At 63.6% G+C, this 11,545-nt stretch overlaps 3 protein-coding genes across 3 annotated transcripts; all 3 read left to right on the top strand.

Annotated features, from left to right (window-relative positions):
• Positions 1-851: 851 nt before the first annotated feature.
• On the top strand, positions 852-3,477 carry MNEG_3414 (hypothetical protein; the record flags this gene model as incomplete). The annotated part of the gene is made up of 3 exons (XM_014048101.1): positions 852-867; positions 1,308-1,698; positions 2,574-3,477. 3 exons carry the CDS (start codon positions 852-854, stop codon positions 3,475-3,477), a joined length of 1,311 nt encoding a protein of 436 aa, XP_013903555.1.
• Positions 3,478-6,132: 2,655 nt separating this feature from the next.
• On the top strand, positions 6,133-8,446 carry MNEG_3415 (Initiation-specificalpha-1,6-mannosyltransferase; the record flags this gene model as incomplete). Its single annotated transcript, XM_014048102.1, has 2 exons — positions 6,133-7,810; positions 8,436-8,446. The coding sequence occupies 2 exons, from the start codon at positions 6,133-6,135 to the stop codon at positions 8,444-8,446; spliced, it is 1,689 nt and encodes a 562-aa protein (XP_013903556.1).
• Positions 8,447-10,243: 1,797 nt separating this feature from the next.
• Positions 10,244-11,540, top strand: MNEG_3416 (hypothetical protein; the record flags this gene model as incomplete). The annotated part of the gene is made up of 4 exons (XM_014048103.1): positions 10,244-10,633; positions 10,958-10,984; positions 11,241-11,387; positions 11,529-11,540. 4 exons carry the CDS (start codon positions 10,244-10,246, stop codon positions 11,538-11,540), a joined length of 576 nt encoding a protein of 191 aa, XP_013903557.1.
• Between the last annotated feature and the right edge of the window lie 5 nt (positions 11,541-11,545).

Below are 11,545 nucleotides of genomic sequence, written 5' to 3' on the forward strand. Positions count from 1 at the left end.
GGGGGGGGGGGGGGCTGCGTGGCGCCTGCTTCTCCCGCGACAGCCAGCAGCTCGTCGCCTGTTGTGTGTGCCTGCGTTTGTAACAACGATGCTTGCTCAGTCATCTGAACCTGGGGCGCATGCCGTGTTGCTTTGGGGCGCATGCCGGCAGCTGTGGCAGGAAGGAGGTTGGTGAAGGCAGGGCAGGGTGCAGACCCCTGGCGACGCGACGAGGCAGCGTTGAATGGCCTAGTGCGGGGGCCCCTCCCCCTCACACACCTTGATATGGTCGACACTTACTCGCCCACCCCGGCTGCTTGATAGGTTTCAGCTGCTAGGTGTGTCCTTGGCTGGTTGTATGGCGGCTCGCCACAAATTCAACATAGGCTACTGGAATAACGAGTGGCGTACTGAAATGTGGCTGATGATGAGACGACGGTGGGTAATTTGGATTCGAAGAGGGGGTGTAGGGGAGGCTCCACCCTTCATCAATGCCATAAACTCTCACGTCAATGAACGGGGGGTGCTTGTGCCTGGGCAACGCTCCCCGAAGCGGCGCGCCCTGTGGTGTTGTTTGCATAGCGGTTGTGCTGCAGTGACGGCACTGCCGAGCCCCCCTGTCCACAGCAGCCAAAGCACCCGGAAGAATAAATTGGATTTGACTAAGTCTCTGTTGCAGGCCCAGAAAACACCGAGCGATCGGGAGAATTCTTCTTCCTGCACAGGGTTCGCCACATGCAGCGCTGAATGTATGTCGACGCGCTGGCCAATCAAATATGTGCGTTCAATTGCTGTGTGTCTCAACGCACAATTCTTAGCCGTCTAGGGATAGCCCCCGCTCAGCAAGATCCTTGTTGATGTGTTGCAAGCCGATGGTGGCCTGCGCAGGTCTGCCGCGACCCATCAGCCGCCAAAAGTTCAGCTAGACGAGGCATAAAATAGGGTGTGCCATCAGAGCCACGCATGAAGCGTAGCCTGGCAGGGGCGCTGCCCGACCAGGCCATTCGCTGGTGCAGGCCCGGCTATGGGTCGCGTTGCATGCGCGTCTGCACAACAGCAGTGCTTCAATTGACGCGACCGACGTCCAGCAGCTTAAGTGCGTGGCCTCGTTTGGAGGCGCCCCCCGCCCCGCTGGCACTGCAGCACTGCCACATACCTGATGAGCCCCTGCTTATTGTGATCCTGAGTGCATGCAGCTGTCAAGAGCCTGCTACTTATGCGGAGGCATATTCGAATTTTGTTTGTGGGGCCCAGTGCGGCGTCCTTTGCCTCGCACGCATTGCTGTGGTTGATCTCCTGATCGTCTTCTTGCAATGCAATCACTGCAGACCTCCCCGCGCGGCGGCAGCAGCAACAGCAGCCGCCGCAGCAGCAGCAGCAGCCGCAGCAGCAGCAGCCGCAGCAGCAGCAGCCGCAGCAGCAGCAGCCGCAGCAGCAGCAGCCGCAGCAGCAGCAGCAGCAACAGCAGCTGCAGGAGCAGCAGGAGCAGCAGGAGCAGCAGCATGAGCTTCAATCTCGCCTCATGATACCAGGCGGCTCATTGGTGCAGCAGCTGGTGGTGCAGGTGGTGTTCAGCATCCACTACCGCTGCACGTTCGGTGCTGCTGTGCGCGTGTGCGGTGACGTGGCGCAACTTGGCGGCTGGCAGCCTAGTGGCGCCGTGGAGATGGAGTGGCAGGAGGGGGACACCTGGGTCGCGGCAGTGCAGCTGCCCGCCGGGTGAGCGTTGCTGCCGAGGTGCACTCGCATAAATCGCTCACGTTTGGGCCGGGTGTCCACCAGCAAGTCAGGGCGTTTTATACGTTCGTCTCAGCATGGGCACAGCGGCCGCCACGCTGTAAACAATCACCCCCTTCCTGCTCATGCGCGCTTCGCCCCTGCAGTGCCCCGCCTGCTTGCCCACCCCTGTCGCTCAACCTACCTGCTACTGCAAGCATGCCCACTCCGCACCCTGTGACAATTGTTATGCCAACTGATTCCTGTTGCCCTCTCAACTCCAGGGCCAGTTTTGAGTACAAGTATGTCGTGGTGGACGCATCAGGCCTGCCAACGCGCTGGCAAGAGGGCCCCAACATGGCACTTTCGCTAGAGTGCTCACTGGGCCCCAGTCGCCTGGACGCGGTTGATTCGTGGTGTCAAAGCACCCAGCTGCGGCGGTGGCACGCACCTGTGGAACCACTGCTGCCTCCGCTGCCGTCGCAGCAAGAGCAGCCGCTGCAAGGGCGTGAGCAACTGCGGCCAGTTTTCAGGGTGTGTGGAGGCGACGACGACCCCTACCCTGTGCCCCGTGGCGCCAGCAGCAACGTCGTCTCTTTCAAGCGGGCGTCCAGCCCTGCCCCCAGCCCTGCCCCACCGCGCCGCACTCCTGACAGCAGCAGCAGCAGCAGCAGCAGCAGCAGCCGCAGCCGCAGCAGCGGTGGCGGCGGCGGCGGCGGCGGCAGCAGCAGCGGCAGCACATCGCAAGCAGCTGCTGGCTTGGCAACGGCACCCAGCGTTCCAGCGGCTCTTGCTCGGCGCTCGTACGAAGCGGCAGATCAACGGCAGCAGCAGCAGCAGCAGCTTCAACACCACCAGCAGCGGTTGCCTCGGTGCAGCTCGCCCTCTGGTAGCCCCGGCGGCCCAGGCAGCGCCACGGCGTCGGTTGATGAAGCCCAGGCTGCGCTGCCCTGCCTGCAGCAGGAGCTCGAGGCGGCTCTGCGCGCACTGCAGGCAGCCCCTGCGCCCGACGCCGCTGACGCGCTGGGGGTGGCAGTGGCTGAGCTGCGGGAGATGCAGTCGATTGTGCTCATGGATGGTGCGCGGTGCGGCGGGGCCGCGGGGGCTGGCGGCGGGGCCGGCGGGGCCGGCGGCGGGCCCCCCCCGGCACGCGACATGGAGCTGCTGCGCGGCGCGTTTTCGCCGGCAACGGCGTCCCAGGAGGAGGACGAGTCTGACGCGGACGAGTGCTGCTTCGCGGCGGCTCTGGCGGCTGCCAACGTGCCGCGTGCGTCATCTGCAGCTGCGTCTCCATCGTTCCCTGAGGCAAGCTGCTATGGTGGGGACATGTTTGACGGGCAGCTCGGGACCATCGTTGAGCCGGGCTGCGACGCGACATCGGCGGCACTGGGCGACCCCCTGGTGGCCGCGCTGCTGGGCGACGACCCGGAGCTGTGCTGCGCATACGTGCACGACGCCATATGCAGCTCCAGCGGCAGTGGGGACTGGTGGGAGGATGAGGACACGGTGTTTGCAGACGCCGCCGCAGCAGCCTGCGCGGCCGGCCTTGCGGCCGCGCAGGGCGCGGATGCGCTGGACGCGCTGCGCGAGCGTGCCCTGGGTGCTGTGAGCGACGCCCTCACGCGGTCTGATGTTCTGGGGGCGCAGCACCCTGACCCGGCGCACCCCGAGCTGCTGCGCTTGGACCGCGAGCTTGCGGCCGCCACCAGGGCCTCGCACGGTGCCGCAGCCTCATCGGCCTGCCACAGTGTTGGGGTGACCCAGCACGCGCGGGCCCGCTAAGCTGCCCCTGCTCTGCTGCACTGGCCTGCGCTCCTCGTCTCAGCTGGCGCGCAACACGCAACTGGCGCCGCAGGCGGCGCTTTACCTAGACTCCTCCTGCCTGCGTGGCCAGCGATAAACCAGGCAGGCCTCAGGCAGTTGCCATGTAGTCCCTTTTTGACGGTTCCCTGCTGACCCCATCTTCATCCTGGCTTGACGCCACACACTCCTGAGCTCGTTTGGGCGTGGTGTTGATGTGCCCTGAACCCCGGTGGTGCGCGCAGGCACCCCTGCTGCCGCCAATTTTGTCATTACAGGGGCACCCACACGGACCCCTTGCTGCAGGACGCCAGCAAAGCCCCCATTGCACACCCCATGCACTTCATCTGGCAGCCTCCGGGGACCGAGCTGTACCCCTTTTGGCTGCTGCAGATTATTTTTTGCGGAGCACGTGCCGGGGCGGGGCAGCACACGCAGCACGACTGCGAGCTGCCTCGTGCCCAGCTGCTGTGCTGCGGCTTTGCGGCCCCAGTCATTCCCGTGCTTGCCGGCGTGAAGCACCGCAGTTTTTTTGGGAGGACAGGAGGACAGTTTTCGCAAATTACAGGCGCGTACCCCACGCTCCCTTTGAAGCGGTTGCTCTTGCGAGCACAGTTGCTTTGGAGAGCACAGTTTTTGGGGTGCACGTGAACACGCACCACCAACCACTTGTGGGGCGCTCGCGCGGTCACACCGGTGCTGTCATGTGTGCTATAAACCACTGCTGTGGTGCCACAGGCACACATCGTTGCGTACACGAGCGTGAGTGCAGGCGCTGCAAGGGCGTTTTTCCCCCATCCTACGAGCCTGCCCGTGGCCCCACCCGGGCTGCCGCATCCACTTTGCCTGGCGCCTGGTGGTTTTTGAGCTTGAGCGGGGTGGCTTCCATTGCCTCATCATCTTGCCTGCAGCAAGCAGAGACTGGGGTTTTTGGTCAAGTACTACGGCCTTTCTGTAGAGAGGGGCGAGTGAGGAGAGGAGAGCGTTGAGAGCGTGGATCGCGAGAGGGTCTCAATTTGGAGGTGGGCGAGGGTTGAGAGGACACCGAAGGCTGGCCACTTGCGATTCAGTCGAGCACCCGGCTCGACTCAGTCGACCCCCCGGCTCGGCTCCCTTTTTGCTGTTGCAGCTCGGCCCTGCCGGCCTCTGGTCTGTTATCGACAGCAGAGCCGTTGCGTGCACACATGGAAGGATTCTTGCTGCAGCCATGGCGGTGACCTACCACTGGCCTTGCTGCTCAAATTTTCCCAAGGGAACAACGATAACGATTTCGATGGCCATGCGCCTTGGATGCGCACGAGAGAGAGGCCGTCTGAGACGCCAGCCCTTCAGCAGACTCCACACACAACATTCCCACATCCACACACATCAACTCAAACACATGCTCTCTCATCTCCCTTTTTCCCTCGCGCCCTCCATGACTATCAGCGGGATGTGCCGAGGTGTTGTCTAAGGCCGCTGATGCATTCAGATATACTCTTGGCCGTCACGCACTTCATTTCGCCTGATATTTGCTGTACTGCAGCGGGAGCGTGTGGTCTTTGTTGCTGCACAACGCGCATTGTAAACCACGGTTGATGGGTTTTATCATCCTTTCCGGAGACACGACCTGGGGGTGGGTCAGAGGCGCTTCACTGCTTGCATACCGCTGCATCTCGCAAAGATCCCTCCTTATTTGTCCAAGCCAAATCCCATGTTCATACGTCAAAGCCCTATCAGGGCAAACTGAGACGGACTCGTCCCACACGCTGCAGTTGCTCTCTACGTATCAGGCTGGGGCCTGTGGCATATGCTGGCTAGTTGCAGTGCGGGCAACCCTACCTGTTGAAGTATGAAAGTGTGACGGGCAATGTCGGGAAGCGCAGAACGCTGCCTCTGTGCACGTGTGCTGCTTGAGCGGCTGGCAAGGGTCCATCCAGGCCGGCACTTGAGCGTCACTTGCCTTGCAGCAGGGAAGCAACCTGTCAGCCTTCTTACAAATTGTAGCATGAAAATGTTTTGGATGCTTATGCAGTCGTGGGCGGCAGCTTCTGTGTGCCCGAGGGCGATTCGGTCTTCACTAGTCCAGCCCTGCAAATCATGCCGGGAAGACCCGCTATCACACCAGTTGTATCCTTGCAGCGTGAAATTAATATTTGCACAGTCGCACCAACACACAAACGCTGATTGACATTGGGGCTCGGCAGCATTCACTGCACGGACGAGGACGGCTACAACACCAGGTGAGATCCACCTATTACGCTCTCATAGTGGTTATATTCGGAAGTTTGCCATGCCAGCAGGGCGGGGACCCTGCAGCATGCAGGTCGGGAGAGCCAGGCTGTCAAGTGCAGCTGTGCGACATGCCCGGTGTACCCTTGCGCTTGCACGAATTTGACGCTTGTGATTTGTAACATAGACCTGAGTAGTGCAGGCATGCCCGAGGCGCAGCGCAGGACTGGCGCATCGACGCGCTGCCGCCGCTCATGCCCGCCCTCCGGGCCCCTCTCTCACTCCTTCGCCCCTGTCCCTGGTGCGCATCACGGCCATGTCCCAACCGGCCCGCCCCACAGTTTCGTGTTCCATACTTCTGCCTTGGTGGGCTGGTACACCACCAGCGGAACGCCAGCCGTCAATCAAGCTCGAGGGAGGGGCAGCATGCGGCCGGCGCTGGTGTGCGCGCTGGTGCTGCTAGCTGCGGCGGCGGCGTGCGGCGGCGCGCGCGCCGCCGACCTGTCAGCCCTCGCCGCCACCTCTGGCGCGGCGGCCGCGCTTCATGAGCGCCGGCCGCCCATCGCTTCAGTGCGCCTGACGCCCAAGGAGGCAGCCAAGGCGGCCGCCGCCGCCGCGCGGGCGCGCACGGCGCCGCTGCGCTCGTCGGCGTGGCCAGCGCCCCATTACGACAATTACTCGCTGGCCGCCAGCCGGGACACCTTTGAAATCTGCAAGAACCAGAGCGGCGTGCGGCGTGAGATGGCCCTGGAGGACCTGCCGGCGCTGTACGGCCTGCCGCGCGACCTGCTGCGCCACCGCCGCGTGCCCGTGGCAACGCTCATGCGCGTCATCTCCGACGCCGCGCCCAGCGTCCGCCTCGTCATCGCGCCGCTGCTCGCCGGCGAGGCGGAGCTGTCGCCGGTGCTGCACCCCGACGGGCGGCTGCCGCGGCTGGTGCACTTCACGGTGCGCGACAAGGACGCGCTGCTGCCGCACCAGGCGCTGGCCATCGCGACGTGGGCGGTGCTCAACCCCGGCTACGCCATCCTGCTGTATGACGACGACGACATCGCAGACTTCATGGCGCTGTACCACGGCCGCCTGCTGCCGCTGTTCCGGCGCCTGGGCTCCCAGGTGGAGCGCACCGACCTGTGGCGCTACCTCGTGCTGTGCACCTTTGGCGGCGTCTACGCGGACAGCGACGTCGTCGCGGGGCGGCCGGTGTCGGGCTGGGCGCAGGACGCGGGGCTGCTGACGGGCGTTGAGAACGTGTTTGAGACGATGGACGCCGCGCGGCGCCGCGACTACACGCGCGTCATGCAGGTCGTGCAGTGGACCATCGCGGCGCGCCCCGGCCACCCCGTCGTCTGCCGCATGGGCGACTACATCCAGCGGCGCCTGGACGCGGAGGCGTCCGGTGCGGTGCGCGAGGAGGACCGCGACCACGCCATCCTGGAGCGCACCGGCCCCGGCATCTGGTCGTCGTCGGTGCACGACTACCTGCGCGAGCAGGGCGTCGCGCCAGAGTCGGTGGTGGGCGGCGCGCGCGTTGGGGACGTGCGGCTGCTGCCCCAGAGCAGCTTTGGCTGCGCGTCCAGCACGGTCAACCTGGCGGACCCCATGGCCTACGTATACCACATGTTCAAGGGCAGCTGGCGGCTCAACGAGCACGAGAAGCTCTGGCAGTTTGTGGCGCACCTCTACGCGCACCTCTTCTCACCGCACACAGCAGCGGAGGCAGTGGGCACGTCGCCAGCAATCGCGGCTGGCCGCAAGGCAGCGCTCAATAAAGGGGCCGTGCAGGTCTCGCCAGCGGTCGGCGCGGAGGGGGCGGCGGCAGCGAAGGAGAAGCGGGAGGACGAGGGCTGGCTGGCGGCACCGTCTTCAGGGAAGCGGGCACCTCAAGCACTGGAGCGGCCGGTCGACAAGCAGCAGCGGAATCCTGCCGTGCAGGACCCCAAGGTTGGCATCAATGGTGGCTGGCAGCAGCAGCAGGCACCTGGCATCGTCGGCAGCCGGGAGGCCAGCAAACGTGGTCAGCGGCGGCAGCAGCAGCAGCAGCAGCAGCAGCAGCAGCAGCAGCAGTCGCAGCAAGAACACCAACTGCCCAAGCAAAGGGATGGTAAGCTGCGCCGGCGCCAGCAGCTGGGCAGCGCGCCACTGGCTGGAAACGACCAAGCCGTTGAGCGACGGTTGCACGAGCAGGAGGCGCCGCTCAGGACGGTAACAGATGGTGCAGCGATGGTGGGGCTGCAGCCGCTTGAGGCGCAGATGCCGCTTGGCGTGCCGCACACTGCGCACTCGCGCGGCGTTGGGCTGCTGCCAGTGCTGTCGCTGCTGGCAGCTGCTGTGCTGGTTGCCAGCACGCTAGTGCAGCGCAGCAGCACAAAGTGCGGCGGGCGCCCGTGCGGGGGCGGGGGTGGCGGGCTGCGGCATTCAGCAAGCGGTGCACTGGCTGGCATCTGGGGTGGCGCGACGCGGCTCGCGAGCTCCAGCAGAGCCGGTGGCTTAGCCAGCAGCTCCAGCGCAGCGTCGCTGCTGGTGCCGTTGAGCCAGGCCCCACCGCGGTCGCCCAGTACGCCGCCGCTGCCCCTGGGGGCCGCCGCGGCTGCGGGCGCCAGCACCGCAACGCGGTCCCCAGTTGGTGTTGCGACGGGTGGCTGCCTTAAACGCAGCAGCGGCAGCATGCAGTGTCTGCACAGCGCGGGCATGCAGTAGCGTGGTCGCCAACCACGCGCCCCAAGCAGCTGCCGTCTGAGTGCCTCACCTCCTCCCCTTTCCGCCCATTGTCAAACTTGTGTGTCCGCCTCTCCCACCCCAAAATCCCCAACCCCGCTGTATTCCTTCCTGCATACTTGTGCACAATTTTGCCACCCAACTGCACATCTCACCTTGGGTGAGGCGGTGAGCCGCCTACATTTGCACGCCCGGCGAGGTTTGCTGCCGGCTGTGTCTGGGCCCAGGCGTGCGGCAGCAACCTGCCCACCCCTGCAGACAGCCCTGAGTCCTATTGCTGTCGGAGGGTTGGTCTGCACCTTGACGGTTACACTGCATCTCATCGCAGCACACCACGGCACAGTACAGCTGCTGTGGACGCAGCAGCAGCGCAGCGTTAGCCGAGCCAGTGCCCCGCAACGCCACGGGCTGCCTGCACACGCGGCCCACACTCGTCAAGAATGCTCTGGTGCACCGGTGACCTTTTTCTCTTTGCATTTTGAGTGTTTTGGTGAACCACGTTGTGTCGGGGATGTTGTGGGCGAATCTGCTTGCATCGCACTAGGTGGCCTGTCCACATGCCCGGACAGTTGCTCTCCAGCTGCAGTCGCAGCCAGAGGCTTCATTTCCATGCCCAGCCGCTCGCGCCTGTGCGCAGCGACTCGACAAGTCCGTGAGCGCATCCCCACCGGCGTATTTGCATGGTGGTGATGCCACCACACAGCTTCTCGCAGTTCGCATTATGCTGGGAGCCCGCGGCCGCCTGCTGCCTATTGCTGACATTTGGGTTCTCTATGGGCGGCACCATGCTGCTGGCTGCAGTCACTTGGACTCTGTCTCTTGGCCATGGGATAGCGCAGCGGTCCTGGGGTATGGCCAATCTGCTCGTCAGCCCTGTGAAGGGCGAGCGTGTGCACACGAGACCACAAGATGTGTAATGCGTGTGATTGGCAAGTCAACTGAGTAGTGGAGGTGTGGAAATAGCCTTGGGCCGGAGGGCTTGAGACACACAACGCACCTGCTTCCCATATCACAAGGGGGCAGGGGTGGAAAATGCAGCAAACTACTGTGTGCAGCCTACCCTTGTCTTCAGCATTAGTTCCGGTTTAGTGGCATGTCATATACCTGGACTAAACCATCACACGGGTGGATCCACCACGCAAGATGACACGAAATCGGCATGGTTAGTGTGCGAGTCAACCCCTCCTGACCTGTCGGCGCTGTTCCACCCTGGTGAATTTTTGAGGCCAATTACGCCGTACACATTGAGCACATGCTTTGTGCCTCTATTCAACTTCGTGTCTTCTTTGTTATCAAGCTGTTTCTTGTTGATAAAGTTGCGCCATGCAGTAGATCACTGGATCATGTGCAACAAGTGTTTTAACGGACTCTGGTGTATAGAGGAGCAAAAGGTTTGTTACTTGTGTGATTCACATGCGCCTTGTATTAGTGGTGTTGGCCTAGTTGCGGCTTGAGGTCTGCACCTACATCACCCTCGCTTACGGCTGCCTCTCCCGCCACAGCAACTGGATAAATTCGTTGCTGGATTTGTAAAGAAAAAGAAGCGGTTCACCTCGCCGTATCTGGTGGCTGGCGCACAGCCAGCAGCAGGAGCAGCAGCACCATCACCAGCGGCAGTGACGTTGCCGCAACTCCCTGTCGAGCAGAGGATTGCGCAGCAGCCGCACCAGCAGGAGAGTGAGGAGAGTAAATAGCTAGAGCCGGAACTTGCTGACACCCAGCAGCTAGCACAGGTGTTGCTGCTGGAGCACCAGAAGCAGAAGGGTTAAAGAGCAGGCACATTTCAGCCGCAGCCGGAACCGCAACGCAAGCAGGCACGATGTTCTCAACGCTTATAGCTCGTGGAGCTGTTGTGCCTGCGCTGCTTGGCACCACTGTGCGCTGGCTGAACCCCGCTTCGGGGGCCGCAGCAGCAGCGTTGGGCCTGCCAGCTGGCGTTGTGGGCACCGCCCCCAGCAGGTCCTTCAGCGCAGGCAGTGCCCCTCAACAGCAGCAGCAGCAGCAGCAGCAGCAGCAGCAGCAGCAGCAGCAGCAGCAGCAGCAGCAGCAGCAGCAACAGCATCAAGGTCAGGGACAGGGGCAGCCCTCTGAAGTGCCGCCGCTGTCCAAGGCGTTTGTGGCGGGCAAGCTGTCCCAGGAGGAGCTGTGGATGGCGGCGCTGCCGGGGAGGATTAAGATCTGGTCGGCGCGCACGCGGCCCGAGCTCAAGGTGGGGCGCTGGGTCTGCTGAAAGGGGGGTCCTGGAGAGAGGACCAATGAGAGGGACGGAACCGGGGTTCGAAGGGGGCGCGCTTGATGCAGCCGCAGGGCAGGGCGCCAAATCACGTCCAGATGCGTCAGCTTAGCGCTTTGTGGCTGTAGGACACTTATGGTGAACGGCCTGCTGGGCGTAGGCGGCAAGTGCCAATTCTCGTGTTGAGGCGCGACGACACGCAAAGACATTGAGTGCTTTCCTTGCCCCTGCCTGATTGTGCACTCCTCCCCCCCCCTTTCCCCCTTGTCCCACCCGGGACCATGCACACTAACGCCGTAGGGTCGGGAGTCCGAGGTTGTGGACGAGGTGAGGCCCCTCCATGGATTGATATCCTCAGCAAGGCACATTTGTTCGCGTTGTGCTCGCCGGCGCAGCCTTGATGCACGCCGCATTGCAGCCTCATAGCACCCAGTCAATGGTGTTTGCTGGCCACTGCATCCGCAGCAGTGCATCACTCTGGCTGGTCACCACCGCACAGGCCGCGCATTTTGTCAAACTAGGCGGCCCTGGAGTTGCATCCTCAACCCCTTCCCCTCCCTGGCCCCACACCCTCAACCCCCAGGTGCGGGAGGAGTTCCTGAGCCTCATGGCGCGCCACTCCACAGGCCGCGTGCTGTCCAATCAGGCACGCCGCCAACTCAAAATGGCCTGCCTGGCGGCCGCGACGCACAGCGTGCTCATGCGTGTGACGGGCGGCGATGCCGATGCGGTGGACGAGCACATACGCCAGAGCATGGGCAGGGGAGGGGGGGGGGGGGCTTGTGGCGGCCAGCACCTGCCAGCATGCAGTTGCGTGGTTGCACGAGCTGCTGGTGTGTTTGTTGGGGCCATGATTGGGTGGGGCCGCAAGGAGCGCAAGTAGCAGGG

Source organism: Monoraphidium neglectum, assembly GCF_000611645.1.
Source record: "Monoraphidium neglectum strain SAG 48.87 unplaced genomic scaffold scaffold00429, whole genome shotgun sequence".
NCBI classification, from domain to species: domain Eukaryota; kingdom Viridiplantae; phylum Chlorophyta; class Chlorophyceae; order Sphaeropleales; family Selenastraceae; genus Monoraphidium; species Monoraphidium neglectum.